The following is a 19,519-nucleotide window of genomic DNA, read 5'->3' as shown; positions in this document are numbered from 1 at the left end:
GCTAATAATTACAATTAATTTGGAGCGCAGCTCATTTTTATTTAATGAATTCAGAATGCTAACTTTTTACATCAGTCTTATAATTTTTATATTCTACAGCTGAGGTCTTTTGTTATTACAGCGTTTCTTGCTACCACATTTCATTGTTTATTATTGCAGAGGGAAAACAGGTTGTATAATATGCTTACTGAAGCACAATCGGATTATCCTTGAAAGTCCCTTCAAGTGTAATTTTACAAACGGAACTGTTGTTAGTTCGGTTATTTCTACCCGGAGACATTTAAGCTTCCCACCGGTTACGTTTGTTGATCGTACACCGCTAGCTCGCTTCCTGTTGTCACAAAGTGTAGTCCAGGTTAAACAAGTGGATGTTTATGATTGGAAAATGTTCGCAGCGGGTTTGAAGTGTCCGGGCTGCGGCTCCTCCAATATAGTGGACGATGACCTCTACTGCCAAGCCCAGCTGGTGTGCGTGGACTGCGGCTCGGTGGTGTCTGAGGGGACCCTGGCCGATGACCCGGTGGGGGGTACAGGTAGGAACAGGACACCAACACCCCCTCGTTCATAGAAATGGTCAATTAACTTTAGTTTCATCTATATATATATATATATATATATATATATATATATATATATATATATATATATATATATATATATATATATATATATATATATATATATATATATATATATATATATATATATATATATATATAGATGAAATATACTTAATCTATGAAAAGTGAAAACAGAAACACACAGTGAAAGGTTAACTAAATATTACCTCAATATACTGTTGGAGCACCTGACTTGCTTTTCATCAAATTTACGCAGAAGGTGTCAGGAGAGGGAATACTCTTCAGGCTTCATGTCTGAGTCAATATATTCAGCTTTCATGCTGCTAAAATGTGAGGGAAATCGGTTCCACATATCAGCCTGGAACAAAGTAAGAAGTTTGTTCCAGCGTTAGAAATTGATGTTAACTAAAAGAAGCGTGATCAAACATGTAAACGGGTGAATTTTTTAAATGTTTGAGTTATTTTCTGTGGATTACCAGGTAAAATTCAGGTCATTTGGTTAAATTTATAGTTGACATGATTTTTTTTAAATTTCTCTACAGATGTCAGCTACAGCAGGACCACAGCAGTGACAAAAAAGCCCTGCCTCAATCTGATAAAAGGTGAGCTCTTCTGTCCCAAAGCAGTTTGTGCTTGTTATGTACTTCTTACTGCGTAAAAGCCTTCAGCTGCTACAAGATGATTTCCCCCCAAAGCAACCAGACCTTCTTTTAATCTTTTAAAGTGACCTGTGCAGGACTTCTTTAGACTTCATGAAGGCTTTTCAAATCTTTTTTTTTATATAGCACAAAGTTGATAGACTGAAGAATGATTCACCTCTGATGTGCTGTGTCATCTTTTTGCAAGATTTCTTTTTTTTCATTTTCTTTTCAACATGGAGTGATGTTGGGATAGTTTTTAGGCCTGAGGCTTGTTAGTCCTTCTTTTAATCCAGTTTTCTCAGTAAGACCTAAAGAATGATGAAAACCTCAATGAAAAAAAGCAGGTTCTCTTCTAAAAGTTGCTTTAAAAGCTACTTATTAGTTCAGATTAAATTTTTATGTGTCTGTTAGATGCCAAAAAACAACAACTTGTGCTTTTGACACAAGGTGGTTTTAATAAAGTTACCAAAGATACAATTTAAGACATATTTTCTTTGAACAAGATGACACACTGAGTTATATTCTCAAGAAAAATAAACTACTTGACTAGTTTATGTCTTGCATTTATTTATACCTGTGCTTATCAGGAAAATATGTTATTGTCATCGTTTTTAGACCCTTTTATTTAATCCCAATGCCTCTTAACCCCTCTTACCCCTTAGCTTTAGCTGAAAATACACATCAAATGTGAGAACAGAGGGCAGTAGAAGTCACTCCAACCAGCTAGACCTATTATTTTCTGTAAAACCTGCATGCATAATGTTTTAAATATAAAACAAAATGCAAAAAACTGTATCTAAGCAATCTTTTGCTATCGCTGTACTGCAGATATTGATTCTGCCATGATTTGCTAATCATTTTTCTTTCTTAAATGAACCACTACCTGAATGTTCACTGGTCAGCAAAGCAAAATAATAATAATAATAATAATAATAATAATAATAATTAATAAAAAACAAGAAACAAGCCAGAATTTTTTTAAAGACTTTCTAAAATCCTGTTCAACTCTAGCTTAAGATCACTGCAGGAAAATATCAAATTTAAAAGAAGAAACAATATTGTGTCTGGAATATTCATACAAAGCTACAATTTTTTTTTCTTCCTTTTGTTACATCTACATTAAGGTCTGGAGCGCGTGAAAGAAATGTGTCGGATTCTCCGGCTCAACAGTGAAATAGAGGATCTGGCGTTGACGTATTTCAGGCAGGCCTACCAGCAGGAGAGCTTCATCAACGTGACCCTCCAGAAGAAGGAGGTGCTTGCTGGCTGCTGCGTGTACGTGAGCTGCAGGCAGCGGGACTGGCCGATCACTTTGGGAACCATCAGCAGCCTCCTGGATGCTGACCCGACGCTGGTGGGAGGCGTTTACCAGGAAATGATCAAGATCCTGAACATCCAGGCTCCGTTTGTCAGTATCGCAGATGTCATAGAAGCGCATGTTCAGGAGTAAGTGTGTGTGGAAGCTCCTTTTATGTTTGGTTATTTGAAATAATTGTGCAGGAGTCACTGCAAGAGCTCCATGAATGAGCATGCATAAAACTTTCAATGAGACGGTAGAGTGGATCATCAGCAAATTGGGGTCCTAAGTGTGGTGTGGGGGAGGAGGGTGTTTTCATGCTCGTGTGCTCTAACCTACCGACCATCGTCATGCAAAGAAATGACACACCTGGTGACCTTTCCATGTTGTTTTCCTGCATCTCAGCCATTAACTGCTGTATAAAGACATTAGCAGCAACATACAATGAGGTTTTCCATCTTTTTGATGTGCATTTCCGTTTCCACATGTTTTTTTTTAGTCTATTGGACGGTCCTTAACCACTGTGCATAAGGTCTAGTAAACTTCACTTCTGCTTCAAACTAGCAACAGCAGAAATGAGCAAACAGTTGGTGCTGAGCTTATTATATGAATTATTTCTCAGTCCAACGCTCATAATAGAGGACAGTTGATGCGATGACGTGCTGAAAGCAACGTGTTGGAAAGAGCAGGAGCTTCTTAACAAGACAGAGGCCCAATTTCAAGGCGTTAAATTGCGAAGTCAAATTTCTTTTGAGTCATGTTTGATATATACAGCTTTTTTATAACAACTGAAGGTTACTTTATTGTGTTACAAAATGATACCATGTGGTTGGAAAAACACAGAATCCTGCACCTTTAGATACAATTCACAAAACTGATTAAATATATTTTTTTTGTTTGACAGATACAAAATAAGTGCACAACACGTTGCTAAAGAGCTGGCGGAGGATTCCAAGGTGTTGACCAAACGAGCCGTGGCGTTGGTGGAGTTGGCAGGAGATTCCTGGATCGTGACCGGACGACGGCCCCTACCCATCATGATGGCGGCAACGTATTTGGCCTGGCAGTCTTTGAACCCCAACAAACATCGCCTCAAGCTCTCCCTCGACAAATTCTGTCACCTGGCCAAAGTGCAAAAGCGCAAACCGGCTGTAATGAGAATAACAGAGCTGAAGGAAGTGCTATGTAAGCTCGGACGGGAACTTCCCTGGGTCAGGGAAACGGTGACTCAGGACTACGTTGTTCGGCTGGTGGGGGATATTCTAGAGCACCGGCACACACTGCTTACTCGGGCTCTGAGAACCCATGAGACGGCGATGCAAGCTGATTGCCCTCAGGCCAGCGCTTTGAACTCTCCAACAGAGGAGGTGGCGCCGTCCCAATGCTCTGAGAGCAGGGATCAGACTGCAGACGCTTCCTCTGCACTGCAACTCTGTCCCACTGACAGAACGGAAAACCAAGAAGAAGAGGACTCTCACCAGACTGAAGACCCGGAACCAAACTGGGGTAAAAGGGTCCTGTTTGCTCCTCCCTGTGTGGTTCATGCCAAGAGGAGGAGAGCGGAGCCGCCGCCTGTGCAGAACGTTACCGGCGATGAGGAAATCTCCGACAGCGAGATCGATTCGTACATCCGCACTCCACAAGAAGCTCGAGCCTTTGCCCTGATGCAGAAGGCGGTGTCCTCCTCTGGCAGTGGGAACTCATAGCTAAATGACACTTGTTTAATTAAGAATGAACCTTTTGTTGTTTTTTTGTTTTTTTTTGAAGGATGTTTAATTGTTAAAAGATTTTACAAAAACTGTTTTTGCATTTCTGATTCATTACTACTGCCGTTTTCCTGCTTGTTTCAGAGTCTGGGATTGTTTTTTTGACTATTTTGTTTAAAATGTATGTTGCTTGACATTGCACAAATTAATAGTTGAAAAGGAACTTTCATATAGATGTGAGCCTTAATATTTTTTAATGTCCGGGTGACTTATGATTTGTCTGCACGAATAATTTTACTCCATAAAATGTATATTTCCTGCAATTATTATGCAACACAGTAAGAGTTTTAACTTAAACAAGCTTTTCCTCTCAAGAATTTATAAGAATTGCTAATTTAAAATGATTGATGCCACATTGCACACTATGACTGTAGTTAATATTGCAGTATAATGTATGTAAAATCACATTTAGCTGCAAATGCACGAAAATCAAGTCAAACAACACAGTTAAAATGTTCTCATAAAGTCCATAAATCCCTCATCAGGACCTTCCTGGAAACTGAAATATGAATCAGAATAATTATTTAGCGATACACAGAAATGTTATCATAAGTGGAGAAGGAGGACATATTCTTTTTGTGTTCGCTAAATTTAAATTCACAGCAACCACACAAAAAAATTGACAGGTCTGACAGAGCGCCGTTTCCTCCATCTGAATTCATTTGTTTTCTGCACTGTTTCATAACTCCGCCGAGAGAACCAAACCATTCAGCTGATTCAGTCTAAATGAAGCAGGGTAGCGATTTGAATACCATCAGTCACAGTTTTCCTCAATTTGAAGCAAGTTCCAACTCTGTGCTTCATAAAAAAACAGAGCCGGGTTTGAAACATCAGAGCCTTGGAATCGGAGGATTTTGGACGTTCTGCGGTTCCTGACTCTAAAGAAACCTGATCTTGCATGTTAGACAAGCCCAGTTTGTTGAAGAGAAAACAAGATGAGCTCCAAACATATCCTCTGGTTCTATAATAATTTGCTTTCAGAATTATATTTTGAAAAGTTATTTTTGAACTCTCATACAAAAACTAGGTTCTTTTCAGAGAATCTAAAGCTTCTTTCTTTTTTTTATTGGCTGTGATCAGGTTAAGATGCCTTCAGGGTGACCCACAAAAATCAGATTTTACAAGAGCACAGTTCTTTAGTGCATTTGGGAGTAATTATCTCATTTTCTCTTCATCTGCCACAGGATATTGAACATTTCTTTAGAAACTCCTATTGCTCAAAGCCAAACTGAAGCATATTAAACCACAGAGGATTGAGTTAATAATCAGCACATTAATTCCTGACAACCTTGTGTAATAATGAAGTCCAAAGCGATGAGGGAAAGCTGGAATATATCAACCTGAATGGGGACATTTCAAGGTGAAGGACTGAGTGTTTAAAGAATAGTGAAGGAAAAGCGGCGTTACAGAGTTCATTGTTTGCTGTTTTACTACAGATTATTATACAAAGATCATCTTTAAATTTCTTTGGATTCAGAAGTTTGTGTACATTTCTTTAAAATTTAGTGGAATTGCTTTTTTTACTTCGCATTCTGGGTCAAGCATTTCTGGTGTCCTCCAACTCAACCTTTTCAACTCTGACCACAGATTTTTTATCAGACTAGGATCAGAACTTTGTGATGGCCACTCAGTTTCCATTTGGGAAACCCATTTGAGCTTGAGTTTGAACTTCTTTCCTAATGTTTGATAAGTTTTAAATTTGACCACACATTTTAATTTAATTAGTCATTTTTCAAATACATTTTCAGTAACTATAATCAGCAAAAATATTAAATCATACAGAAAGGCCTGTTCACTTCCTCCTGCAACTTAAAATGAAAATTATTTCATCACACCCAGGAAATATTTTCACTCGAATTGAATGTTAATAGTTACAAATAACTAGTCTCATCTTTTCCTGCGACTGAAATGAATTCTGAATGGTTTTCAGGTTCAATTTTGAAGTTTAGTTTAAGTCTGTTTTTTTATGTGACTGAGTTGCTGCTGAAATATTTTAGTCGCAATTTAATTTCAATAACTTCATCTTGAAGCTTGGATAATATGAGTTACAACAACATTTCATCTCCCTTTAGGAGTAATAAAGCACTTTCAAATTGAATTGAATCTATTTTGTGAAGTCTGTCAGCATTTAAATCTCCTTATTCCTCCAAATGTAACAAAGATCTTTATGGTCAAACACTTACATTTCAGCTTTGTCAGATCCCTGAATATGTCTCTGAAAATTAACAAGTTATTTCCTGGAGAGTTTAAAATAGAAAATTATTATTTTTGACTGGATGAGACAGTTTCTATAAAAATTCAGTTCCAGCTGTAAATGTTTTATAACTTCTACCTATAAAAGCAGCCAAAAGAAGACATCATGCTTCTTTTTAGTGCATCATTGCACCAAGAAGACAAAATTCCTACATTTTACTGAATGTTGATGATAACATCATAGGAGAACTGAAGTGCTAATAAATCTTTCATAATGGTGGTGTTTAAAGAGATAAGATTTGAGCTCAGAGACACTGAAAAAAGAACACCATCATAGGTAAGTGGGGGTTTTTCTCTCTCAGGGGAAAGAGAGAAAATTGTTTTTCATCAGGTCTAATCCTGTGTAATGTACTGGCAACGGACTGGCACAAACCCTCAACTAACTTTATCAAAGACAGAAATATTTCCACACATGTTCTCCTTATTGTTCCAGAAAAAAACATTTGTTTAAAAGTGTAACAGTAATTGGTAGTAGAAGAGGTATATAATAATAGGAAATACTTACTACACCATCTAGATTTGTGTAGAAACACATGGATGTCTTTGTTTATGACGCATAATGGTTTATGAATTACAATTAGAGCTAACAGTCTGAGTTGACCTGAGGAGAAAAAGAGCTCACAATGATACGACATACATCTTTATAAATTATTTTTGAAAACAAGCATAAGGATCTGAGGCAAACTGACTTTAGTCTGAGCCTGAACAGCAAAAATAAGTCATGATTGTTAGCAATAGTGTCCTCAGAATCTCACATCTTGATGCACATTGACATGTCATCTGAAAAATGTCATTATAATATAAAATTATGGCTAAATTCCATTTACTTCCTCCTCACTAATGGATGTGTCAAATTATAACAGGGCTTGGAGGGACACCAGATTGCAGCAACACTTTTATTAATGTTTCTCAGAACACCTGGGCTTAGTCCATGTTAGGATATCCAAATGAGATCTAGACGAAGTTAATAAATAGTGATATTTTATGATTTTGTTTATCTGGAAGATAGCCACTTCGTGGGAGTACACTAAAAAAAGCAACATAATTTTTCCAGGTAAATGAGATCTTTTTTTTTTTCCTGCAGGCTTTGTTTCATTTTATCAAACAGAATAGCAAATGGCAAATGGTAATCTTTTATTCCACAGAGAGCATTAGGGTTACTGCTTCAGACTGAACCTCATCCATCTGCAGGAAGCCCGTTAGCAAGCCCCAGATAACGCTGACAAGATTTACGGGATCAATAAATTATCACGTTTCCCCGTTCTGAGCAGGTCTGATTCACATGCAAACATTTGAGCCTTCTCTGCATCTAATTAGCAAATTTTGCCATGCAGCTGCAAATTGACCCATTACTGTAATTGAATTTCCACTTCCACCACAGTCCACTCACACCAATATGATGAAGCCAGGGTTGTTTCAGACTTTTGCTTTTTTAGATTTTAAGCATTTTAATTTATTTACATGTATTTAACATGCAAAACATCAGCAAACACATTGTTTGATCAAACAAAATGAATGAGTAACAACTAACAGTAAGAAGAAAGGAAAGTACATTTACAGACAATGAAACATTAGTATTGAGAACATCAATATTTTCTCAGTGAATACTTTTCAAATGAATCTGATTTGAAATAGCAGCTGTAGGTGACCACTAACAACACATGTAGCAAAATAGAAATAAATTAGACCATAAATGGAATGTAAGAAAGTGAAATATCACAGAAAATAAGACTTGAAAACCCTCATTGAAAACTATTTGACATAAAAAAATTTAAAAAAAAAGTTAAAATGACCAGCTTTATGACGCCTCCTGTTTGAAGAAACTGGTCTCATCCATTACGCAGCAGGGATGAAAGTAAAAACCTTTCTCTGCACAAACCTTCTTTAAATCCTGAAGCTTCTGGGAGATTTTCATTTACCGTAATTTCTGGACTAATAAATGCACCAGAATATATGCCGCACCCACAAAAAAAGGGTTCAAATGTAGGCCGTACTTTTCTATAAGCCGCAAGAGTAGAAAGATTTACACACAAATATGTACAATAAATGCTTTTTTTTCCGTGCATTGCTTGTAAAAAAAAAAAAAAAATTATTAAATAGAAGACCAGGAAAAGTAATTGGTCACGATGAGCCTAATCGGCTTTGAACCAAAGAATTTGAAAAAGCTAGACTGCCGCAAGTGAATTTGTCTTGAGATGAAAGTGATATTGAGACCAGCAACGAAGAGATACGGAGGAAGTGAGTGTGAGTTTTTAACTCTTGAGAAAAAAATTTGCGGCTTATAGTACGGAAATTATGGTAGATTTATATTGCGTGACTGGCTTGGCCCATTATATCAGCTTTAATTTATTTCTCTAAACCAAACTGAGTATGGTTTGCTGCATTGTTTTACTTAAAACCAATTCAATCCCTTATTAACAAAGAAAAAAAATCAATGCATGCAACAGTAATTGTCCTTCATGTATCTATAAATAATCATCACTGAGACAGATAAGTTCATACAGAAGCATGTCAATGACATGACATAGTAGCTCTGCAAGAAACACAATAGTAAAAGTGGACAGTTAGGCCAATTTGACAGCTATAGCCTCTGCTACAGAGAAATATGACATTCATACCAACTTCAAAACCATGAGGAACAGAGCATACGCAGCACAATACAATACTGATCATCAGATTGTTTTATATACAGGCAATTTCAAATGATCACGTTCAAAAATAAGACGACGACTTCGATGTAGGTGTGCATTCGTCTGCTGCTGGCATAAAGGCAATGAAAGCCTCAGGGCGCAGCCTCATAAGTTTAACCTCACACTGCTTCAGGAAGGATGCGAAGATCCAATCTGACGCGAGAGCCTCACTAGAACCAATCAAATAAAAATGGTCACATGTAGTGACCGTTTCTAAAAAGTGTTTTGAATTGATAGTTTAATTTTCCCTTCATTTCCTTTCCACATAAACCTTTTTTTTCATCAATTTCAATCTTGTCTCGGTCGTGATCCTCTCGTTTAACGGTGACATTCAGCGTCTCACGTTTTTCCAGGTAGTTACTCCCTGCAAACAATACGCTTGCAAATATTGAGCGTTCTGCCTGCATTTGCAATTTATGCATAAGATATTGAAGGACTGTGAGCTTGAAGAGCATCATCTTTAATAAACAAAATTATAAATCAGAATCCATTTAGTCATTACAATTCCTCTGTAAACTCTTGACATTGTACGAAACATTCAAGATTTCTTCAATTTTGCACATAAATTATTCTCATTAGGTTTGAGGCCATGACTTTAACACATCAAAGTTGTTACATGAACCAGACACTGAAACACTTGAAAGCTAAATGGAGACTTTGCAACAATCAAGATGGCTGAATAATAGACTAAAAACAATAAATATCTTTATTTTTGATCTCATATGCCTATTTATTCAATACTTTACAACAAATAGGATGTTTGAATTGAAAATGTCACTTATTTTCTCAGTATATGGTTTTCAATAACAAACAAATCCTTCTTACTGCTTACATGAACAATAAAAATGATTGCTTTTCAGTAAATATCTTAAGTTTAATCATATATACAAATCTTGAAGATGAGTGACACCATCACATCTTTTCCACTGTTTTTAAAGTCTTTTTTTAATGCTTTACTGACAGTTTTTAGAGGCAGTTTTCTGAAGCGCATTCAGACGGATGGAACAGCAGCGAATTTGATTTTGGTTTGTGCATAGGAGATTATTTACTGCTCGACAATGGCTGAGTTGCACCTATACTTCATGTTGATGGATAGCGTTGGTCAAGTTCCCAGCTGCACAAAATACAAATAAGCAGGTTACAAAACCACTCCAGCTGCGCAGTGGCTGGCGGGGACTCCAACGCGACGGTTGCACTTCATCATCTTCCTCAGCTCTGTGCGGAAGCGATCGTGAAGCCACGCGTAGAGGAAGGGGTTGCAGCAGGAGGAGCTCATGGCGCAGAGGTGGCACAGCAGCTGGATGAGTAGGAAGTAACGCTTGTTTATCAGGTGGATGTCGATGTCTCTCAGAACGTTGAACACGTGAATGGGTAGCCAGCAAACGGCAAAGGCAGACACCAGCAGAGCGACGAGGCGGAAGATCTTCCTCTTTCGGGCCTGGTGAACGCACACCTGGTCTTGCGACCTGTTTCCGGGGACGATGCACTTTTTCAGCTTGACGGTGATGCAGAGGTAGGAGACAAAGACGGCCGAAAGGGGGAGGACGTATGTGATCAGCAGCGTGCCGTAGGCGTAGGCCCGTCTTTCCTTCTCCTGGCCCAACCAGAACTCCTCGCAGATGGTGAAGCCTTCTTCTTTGAACTCGACATGGTAGGTGTGAGTCACCGCAGGAGCCACCAGGCCGCAGGACAGCAGCCAGATCCCGATGAGGACGTAGGCACAAGTGGCCACAGTGGTTCGCTTCTTCAGCGGGTGAACCGTGGCGTAATATCTGCAACGGAGGGAGAGAGTGGTGCTTTACAAACCTTAACAGAATTAATGGATGGCTCATCAGGACCAGATTGATGAGTTAATGCCACTGTGGCATCTCCGGAAGTATGATTAAACTGAAAGTTCAAGTCCCAGCGATCAGATAGTGGAGAAATGCTAAATGGCTTAATTAGGCCTAAAGCTGTTTCTGTGCATCTAATGAGGTAGGCTGACGTGCTTTTCAATCAGACAGCTAGCTTTGTGCTGAGCTATCTGTGACCTGTAAGGCCTAAGTGGCAAAGACAGGCAAAGAATACATTTTAGCACTGAGCTCAGGTGTGTCAAAGAACAAAAAGTGATCCAATCTAAAGGAGAGAAGCTTTACTAAAGATAAATGAAGGCTTGATACTTAGAAAGCCAAATAAATAATAGCTATTTGAAGCTCACACTTTCTTATTTGATTTTTTTTTTGCATGTTCAATTAAGAATAATGACATTTTCAAGAATCTGACTAATCTAGCTATATATTTCACACCATGTTAGTTCTTATGAAAAGCTCACTGATTAGGAAATTTCACTTATTGAGCAACTGCTTGCCAAATAAAGACCACATCATTGATTAAGGAGAGCAGATTAAGTTTTTTTTGTACATGCAAATCAATACCTCCCTTCATTTACCTAATTTTCAATAATACAACGCGATTGCCTTCATTGGCTTGTGAATTCCTAGGTTAATATTGTAATCCACTCTTATTTAGAAAAGTGTAAAGTGTTTTTGTTTGTGCCAAATTTTGCTTGGTGATTTATACCTTGTAAAACCAATACACCACACATTTCATCGTATTTTACGGGGCTTTATTGAGCTGTAGATCATCTAAAAATGTAAATGAGAAAATTAAACAGAATCTGTCAACCAGACGACTATTGGTTTTTACACTCTAAATCTGAAAGAGTGGCAAGGAAAAAACAACGCTGAAATGCTAACAAATACTTGAGCATATGGATAGATATCGACACAAATCCTGCCAGAAGCTGAAGAAAAGTTTCTGCACACAACTTCCCTGAATGTGTTGGGTTATGGAAACAAACAGGAATGCAGGTTCCTCAGTTCTCTGTTGCCTGGATACAACATTTCACAGCGCTTTACAAACGCTGCCTTCAAGATGCGCCACTGTGAATTTCATACTTTGTTCCCATGGCCTTCAGTAAAACAAAGTAGTCAACAACACTGATTTATATTTTTTTTATAAAGTTGCCTTGGGCAAAGCTACTCCCATGTTCCCAGTCATAAGTGGATATAATACCCATCCATCATACCAACTCTTCCTCAGGGTCTCCAAACTTTGCTCAGAAGTTGGTAAAAAAAAAAAAAGAAGAAAGCTTTTTTCTTATACTGCACCTTAAATTTGAAATAATTAGCAATATACATTACAACTTCAAATTAAAACCGTTTTATTTTGTTTTGAATGCTCTACACCGGTGAGCCTCTTGGTTAGATTTGTCTCAGAAAAGAGTTGTTATGCCAAAGAACTTCCTTGTAAAAATAAAAAAAAACAGAAATTAAATAAAAACAGTGAAAACATCATAATCATCCATTGCTTTATATGACAAAATTCCTAATTGAATACACTGAAGTTTGTGGTTGTAGCATGAAAAACTGTGGAAATGTTTTAAGAGGCATGGACACTTTTGTAAGACATGCATATTTAAAACATGAGAGCACAACACTGCAAATAAATCTAAGTAATGTAAGAAAAAAATTGAACATTTCTGTCAAAGTTGTGATTGCCTGCAGGCATTTCCACCCACCTGTCCACAGCGATGGCTGTGAGCGTGAAGACGGAGACGTAAACAGTGACGGGTTGGATGAGGAAGACCAAGTAGCACATGGAGCGGCCGAAGACCCAACCGTGTGGATTGAAGGCGTAGGCGAGAGTGAAGGGGACGCACGTCACACACATGAGCATGTCCGAGAAGGCCAGGTTCCCGATGAAGAAGTTGGTGACGTTGTGCATCTTGCGGGTTTGGCAGATGACGTAGAGGAGCAGGTAGTTCCCAACGACGCCCACGACAACCACGAGCACGTAACAAGGGATGATGAGAGGCTTGAACGTCTGCAGCAGGGCCACGTCTGCAAACTGGGAGCTGTGGTTGGTGGAGTTGCTCTGCACTGCTACCTCATAAATGCGCCCCTCAGGTTGCTCTGCAGATGAGGAAGGTGGCGTGCTTCCTGTTGGACCACTGCGGTTTGCCTCCATGTGCGCACTGCAACAAAATCGAGGCAGGTTCATGGTCAAACATCACCAACACCTCTAAAAGGTCAGATACTTGGAAAAATATAAACAGGGAGGGGAAAAAGTTCATGACATTTAATAAATGGAAGACTCTTGGTAGAAAAAGCATGCTTTTACAAGCAGCAACACATTCACCCGTTCAGAGGTAAAGAGGAAGGTATAATGAGGCAGATGGCTGTGAAGGAATCTCATTATAAATGCAGAGAGCGATTACTTCCACCCACCAATGAAATGTGTTTTAGAAACACCACATGACAACCTTAGGTCCTAATTTACATGCCGAGAGCTGGAGAAAAAATGTCATAATTAATCAACTCGCTCTGTTTGGCCTGTTTAGCATACGCACAAGAACTAAGCATGGCTGCAATGCATCGCTTTTAGGTTTTCCTTTTTTGTGAACGTGGCTGCTGCCCGTCATCATCTCAGCTCATCAAGAATAAATTAACTGAAAATTCAATTAGGACACATTTATTAAAATATTTAAACACCAATATATCTTTAAAATATTCTTTCGAGCCTTAGGCATTATTCCTTTGAAGCCTGACAGAAATAATGAAATTCCATCATTTTCTGCTTCCCAGCTGTGAGGCAGAACTGGACACATGCATCCCAGTGCCACCAGAAGTGTTTTTCAGAAATTTTAAAACAAAAAACTCCCCATATCAGGCTTGGAGACCCTCCAGGCAAGTTGTAATAGAGCTGTATCGGTTTACCTGCATCACATTGTCATTATCGTTTTAATTAATGAACTCTGGAAATCTTCCGCCGACAAACCGCAGGAAGTTCAGGGTTGCGCCCTCATCTCGTGGTGACTGTCACATGAGGCTGTGCATGAATGCATTCAAATGACTTCACCACTGGCTCTAGCCTTTTGAAAAACGTTTGACATAATGAAGGTCTTTGATGACCCTGAACCGAATGGAGCTCTAACTGCTGATAATAAATATTCAATTCAGGCTGGTAACTGGCAGCTGAAAGAAATTTTTATTGCAAACTTTAGCAACTTTATGCAGATGGAGTCGCAGCATTTTCCCTCAAGGACAAGAGCTTCGTACACCGGGCAAATTAATATGTAAAGTTAACTTTTGCCAAAATGTTTCTTCTGACAGGAAGCGGTATTATTTTAGCCAGTCAAATGTTGAATTTGAATCTGATAGAGAGTCTAAAAGAGCGGACTAAAGATTAGGGTGATGGCTAAGACGCCTTCCAACCTCAAAGCTAATTACACAGTCAAAATGCCCTAAAACCACATAAAAAAGACAGACTTTTCAACAAAAAACAAAATGTTGCACTGAAAGGAACATAAAAAAAATAGCATAGCTGAAACAGAAATGTCATTCGTTCATGTGAGGCTAAAGTCAGCATTACAGCACAACTTCCTGCTGCAAGGAAGTTAGAACAGTAGCAGTTTAAGTCTATGAGCATTTATCTTGAAAGTAAGATAGAAGCTCCCCTGTTAGGAGTTAAACTCTTTGTTTCATCAATGAAAGGAAAGAAACTAAAAAACAAATGGATGAAACATCCCTTCTATTTCAAAAGTGTGAAACATAAAAAAAGAAAGCAGGGAAGTTGGAAGCATCCCATAAAAAAAAGGCAGAATAAATGCAGTAAATAAATCTCATATGCAATTTCAGTTTTTTGGGTCTCTGAGCGTGCCAAGCAGCTTTCAAAACGGAAACTGAAATGTGCTTTACTCACAGAAGCCACCAGAATTATATCTGTAAATAAATCTAAAAAACACTTGAACAAATACTGGCTGATGCAATTTCTGAGATTTAGCTCTTTATACCTGACAAAGCAAACTGGAGTTACTCTGTCAGGGAGTCATCTCTACGTTCGGCCACGCTGGACCTCCAAATCAAAAGAGAGCACTCTTCTTCTGAGGAATGTATAATCTAAGGATGACAAGCAGTTGTGCATTGTTGACAGGAACTGACATTAGCGCCTGAGCACAGAAATGTGGGAGCTTTCAGAGTTCAGGAGCTACAAGCATTCATCCTTTGGTAACTTCTAGAAGAGAGGACGCTGCTCCTTCAGCTCAAAAGATCAGAGAAATCAGAGCTTAAGGGGGGTTAATGAGAAGGTATTCTAATCTGTGAGAAGCAGACATTGATATGAGAAAAAGGCTTTTCTGCTTTTATGCACTATTGGAAGTAAATAGAAAAGTATAAAAATGGCATTTTCAGTTTTATTTGTATTGTTCTTTTCAAATGAACAAATTAAAAAAATAAAAGAATGATAATTTTTTTGCCAGATTGCTCATCAGTCTGCATCATCAGTGGAGTTTTCCTCCACTGAATCATTATCACCTGCAGCCCTGATAGTGAGACTTTATGGTTCTGCTGTCTTTTCACATTTGTCCTCTGCTAATTAGCATCATTTGTGCTGTGGTGCAGACTGGGGAATTAATCTCTGCAACAGTTGAAGCAAAGACCTCTTACTTTTCACAGCCAGTTATGCTATCAATGAATGTATTGAACAGGGATTTCAATTACAACGTGATGTGAGGTTTTGTCTTTTGCTTTGAGTGCTGTTGACGATTTTAACCATGTCTGTGTTACTCTGAGAACTTTTTTATGCTCCAAAATGTCATGCAATAAAAAATACTGTCCAAAACCTGATTTTAAACTAAACATGTAAATGTATTTAAATAGACAAGCATCCCAAGCAATCTACAAATACAAATAAATAAGAAAAACTGATTATATTGTATAAATGAGTGGAATGTCACCAGAAACAAGTATTCATCAAGATAGAGACTGCAAAAAATCCAAGTGACCAAATCCAGTATCTCAGTAAAATGACATTAGCTGGTTTGTTGCTGTTAGGTATTACTAGTTTCAGATACTTTTATCTGAATGTTCCAGTTAGACTTTATCCAGGAAGGTAAATAATATAATTTCACCATAAACCAGCCAGGACCAAATGTTCCTCACACAATTTGTAACCAAGGACTCAGAATAATAAGCAGAAGACTTTTACAGGGATCTTGTAGAAAAAGCTCAAGAAATACCTGGAAATACCAGGTACCTTTTTTATAATGAGTACAATAAGTTAGGCGCTCACTGCACAAGTCTTCACTGACGAAGAAAAAGAATGTTAAGGCTAATTTAAAGTATGCCGATTGTTTTGTGTTATTTCATATTTTCTTATCACTTGTTCCCTATCAGACATATTTCCTGTTTTCTCAGTTTATCTTCAGTCTCTTCCCATCCCTCACAGCTGTACGCCGTTTCCAATTAACCACTTGCTTTTTGTTCAGTAATCAAACTCTCCCAACGTATCTCTCAAGTAGGAAGCTCTTGGTCAACATATTCTGTTACTCACACCAGCAAGTTCCAATCCTTCATAGCTTTTAAGTAAAACTGTTTATTTTTGCCCGCTTGGCAATGATCTCTGAAATGGTGTTTCAAAGAAAAGTTGTTGTCAGCCGTTGCCGTCCTCTGGATTTTAAAAACTGTTTGTCAGTGTATTTTTCTTGGTACTCTAGGGTGTGTAAAACATTTTTAAAAAACCTGTCACGGTTCTGATGGCTCTTGAAAGCAGTGAGGACACAAAGACAGGCAGCTTTTTTCCTCCAGTTCTGTTGTTTCTGAGCATAAAGGTGGATTCGCAGGCATTTTCCTGATATATGTCCAGTATGAGTTAGCGGCAAAGTTAAACTTAATTTAAATTCAACAAATGATTTGATGCTTCTCTCCTGAAAGGCAGTCGCACTCGCATCCTAACTGCTGTGCTCCACATCATCACATAATCAGCCCTGCCCATTTATCTGTGCCCCAAAGGATGCTTCAGACCGGTGCGGCAGAAACCTGCCAGAGGGAATCATATGTGACCTCCTCATGCTTTGTTGCCAACCTTTCTGCAGTATAATATTTTCATAGGAAACTGATGTTGTCCTCAGTCTTTTTCTCTTGTTTCCTCAAGACAATATTTGTTGTCTTGGTTTATAGCAACAAATTTAAAATTATGTTTTTCAGTGCTTGGGGGGCGGGGGGGGGGGGGGGGAATTATCAGAATTTTGCACATAAAATCAAAGAAATTCAAAATTTAACTGCAAAACAGAACTCCAAATGCAAAACATTTCCCACATTTGTTTTTTAAGAAATAAGACTTAAGTTTTGAAAACAGATATGTAAGTTTTCTCTTTTCAAACTGGTTGATTTTAATGTATCACTTGAAAAACACCAGAATCTGAAGCACACCATTGTCATTGCACTCCTACAATACATCAATATAAATCCTTCATCTTAAAGCTAATCATTTCTTGCAGTGCTTTTAGCAACAAAAAGAAAACATAATTACATATAAATAAATCTACACTCATTTTATCTTGTTACATAAAATGAGCCAAAGCAAAGCTTTTCAGTGATAGAGCCTAACTTACCTGGTCTGATATTCCTCGAAGAGCAGCGAGGACTGGTACCAATGGACCTTGACAGTGTGCTTTTCCTCAGTGAGGGAGCTGAAGCTGCTACTGTTTTAAACGGAGAGAAAGAAGGTGGGAGGCATGCGGAGCGCAGAGGGAGAGGAGATACGTGTATCCGAGATGTCTGTGGAAATGATGGGGAGCCAATTAGACGGCAGAGAAACCAACAAAGATTGATGTCTGGGCTGGACTTGGTGATGACGTTTGATTAGTTAGTGGTCAGGTCAGAGAGGCAGTTCGGTGTGAAGCAGGATTATTCATCTGCTCACAGGAATGGGCAGGGTAGATTTATTGTGTCTTTTTAAAATTAGATGCTAATGTAAACAGGCACATTTTCTACAGGTCTGTATCAATGAGCTGCTTGTTCGTCAGCTTTAAAACAAAGTTAGTTGATTCTACAGTGGATATTTTGACTCTGGTCTGAAATCACATGACAGCTTGCCATAACCTAGAAATAACCATAAAACATTTATTTTAAATTACACAAAATAAATAAAAAACATAAAATCTTAAAAATAAAATCTTACAGACCTTTTAAAATGTAAATATCTTTCACAAAGTGTGAACCCTAATGTTCTTTAAAAGATTAGGTGTTTTTCACTTTATGCATTTTAGTATGTAATTATATAATTATAGTTGGGTTTTTTTTTTTTTTTAAATGAGTGGTTTTGTTTGTCAGTGTGTTAAATATTTCTGGTTTTGCTGCGTAGCTGAAAACACGTGAATCCAGGATCATCAGTTCATACCGATTTCAACGCCCAATCATCTTCCATTATACTTGAAAACAAAACATTTAACTATCAGCGTATATTTCTGTTAGAAGTTAAATAGTTCAAAAATGTTCAAGCCTCATAAATTTATTTTTAAAACATTATTAGTTTCTGAAGATCTTATATTACAGTTTATCCTATGGTTTTTCATTTGACCGTCCTCGACCATAAGAGGAGCCTCCCCAGAGAGCCTTTCATCCATTACATCCAATTTTTGAAAAAAAAAAAAACTATTTCATGTCTGATTTGTGAATAAATTAAAAATGAAAAAGATTGGACACAAACTGTTGGTATGAAATGGCAAGTGACAGACGGCGCTTTGGTACGAAAACAACCAAGTTACAATCATTGGGTGCTTTGATCATTTATCCATTTTTGCAGGTCTTGCCATATTCTGTTCGCTCCTCTGAGTCGAACAGTGCAATTTCAGTTAATTCTTTTATGTTCACTTTCTGTATTTATTCTTTTAGCTTGTTTTTTTTTTGTGCATTTGGGTTTTGATTTCTTAGATCAAAGTTGTTCTTTTCCCCTTATTTTCTGCATCCTCTGGGTCCTCCTGCTATCCCCGTTCATTTGCCTGTTCGTGTCCCTTTACCCCATAACCTGTGATTCCGCCTGTAAGTTTTCCTTTTATTTTTGTCATTAAATAAACTCTGTTCTGCAATAGTTTCTGCTCTTGAAACTCTGCAAAACAACAAACCAAAACTACAAGAATAAGAAATGACAAAAAGCAAAACGACCAGATTCATGTGTGATGATTACATGTCTAATTATTTTCTTTTACACATCTGCAAAGGTACAAATTTAGTTGCGTTCAAGCTCAATAAAACATGCTGTTATGTACTGTACATCCAGTCCACTGCAAAAAACTTCCGACAATCGTTACATAACTTTGTTTCTTTTGCACTCCTGTAATTAAAGGTGCAACGGACAGCTTTTTATATCTACATAAAAAACAAAAAGGTTTTGTAAATACATCCCTTTTAGAGCATTGTTGCCTGGTGAGAATAAATAATTCTGCTATTGACAGAGTGTCCATAATTGCATA

At 37.8% G+C, this 19,519-nt stretch overlaps 2 protein-coding genes across 2 annotated transcripts; one reads left to right on the top strand and one right to left on the bottom strand.

Annotated features, from left to right (window-relative positions):
* Positions 1 to 255: 255 nt before the first annotated feature.
* On the top strand, positions 256 to 6,383 carry brf2 (BRF2 general transcription factor IIIB subunit). Its single transcript, XM_008424152.2, has 4 exons — positions 256 to 533; positions 1,124 to 1,183; positions 2,347 to 2,668; positions 3,424 to 6,383. Exons 1-4 carry the CDS (start codon positions 386 to 388, stop codon positions 4,223 to 4,225), a joined length of 1,332 nt encoding a protein of 443 aa, XP_008422374.1. The 5' UTR covers positions 256 to 385; the 3' UTR covers positions 4,226 to 6,383.
* Positions 6,384 to 8,611: 2,228 nt separating this feature from the next.
* LOC103473713 (prolactin-releasing peptide receptor-like) lies at positions 8,612 to 17,824 on the bottom strand. The gene is made up of 3 exons (XM_008424151.2): positions 17,660 to 17,824; positions 12,788 to 13,243; positions 8,612 to 11,000 (listed from the first exon to the last, which is right to left on the bottom strand). Exons 2-3 carry the CDS (start codon positions 13,234 to 13,236, stop codon positions 10,367 to 10,369), a joined length of 1,083 nt encoding a protein of 360 aa, XP_008422373.1. The 5' UTR covers positions 13,237 to 13,243; positions 17,660 to 17,824; the 3' UTR covers positions 8,612 to 10,366.
* Between the last annotated feature and the right edge of the window lie 1,695 nt (positions 17,825 to 19,519).

The sequence above is a fragment of the Poecilia reticulata genome, linkage group LG12, assembly GCF_000633615.1.
Source record: "Poecilia reticulata strain Guanapo linkage group LG12, Guppy_female_1.0+MT, whole genome shotgun sequence".
In the NCBI taxonomy this organism is placed as follows: Eukaryota; Metazoa; Chordata; class Actinopteri; order Cyprinodontiformes; family Poeciliidae; genus Poecilia; species Poecilia reticulata.
The sequence above is the reverse complement of the archived record's forward strand: the minus strand, read 5'-3'. Positions and strand labels throughout refer to the sequence as shown.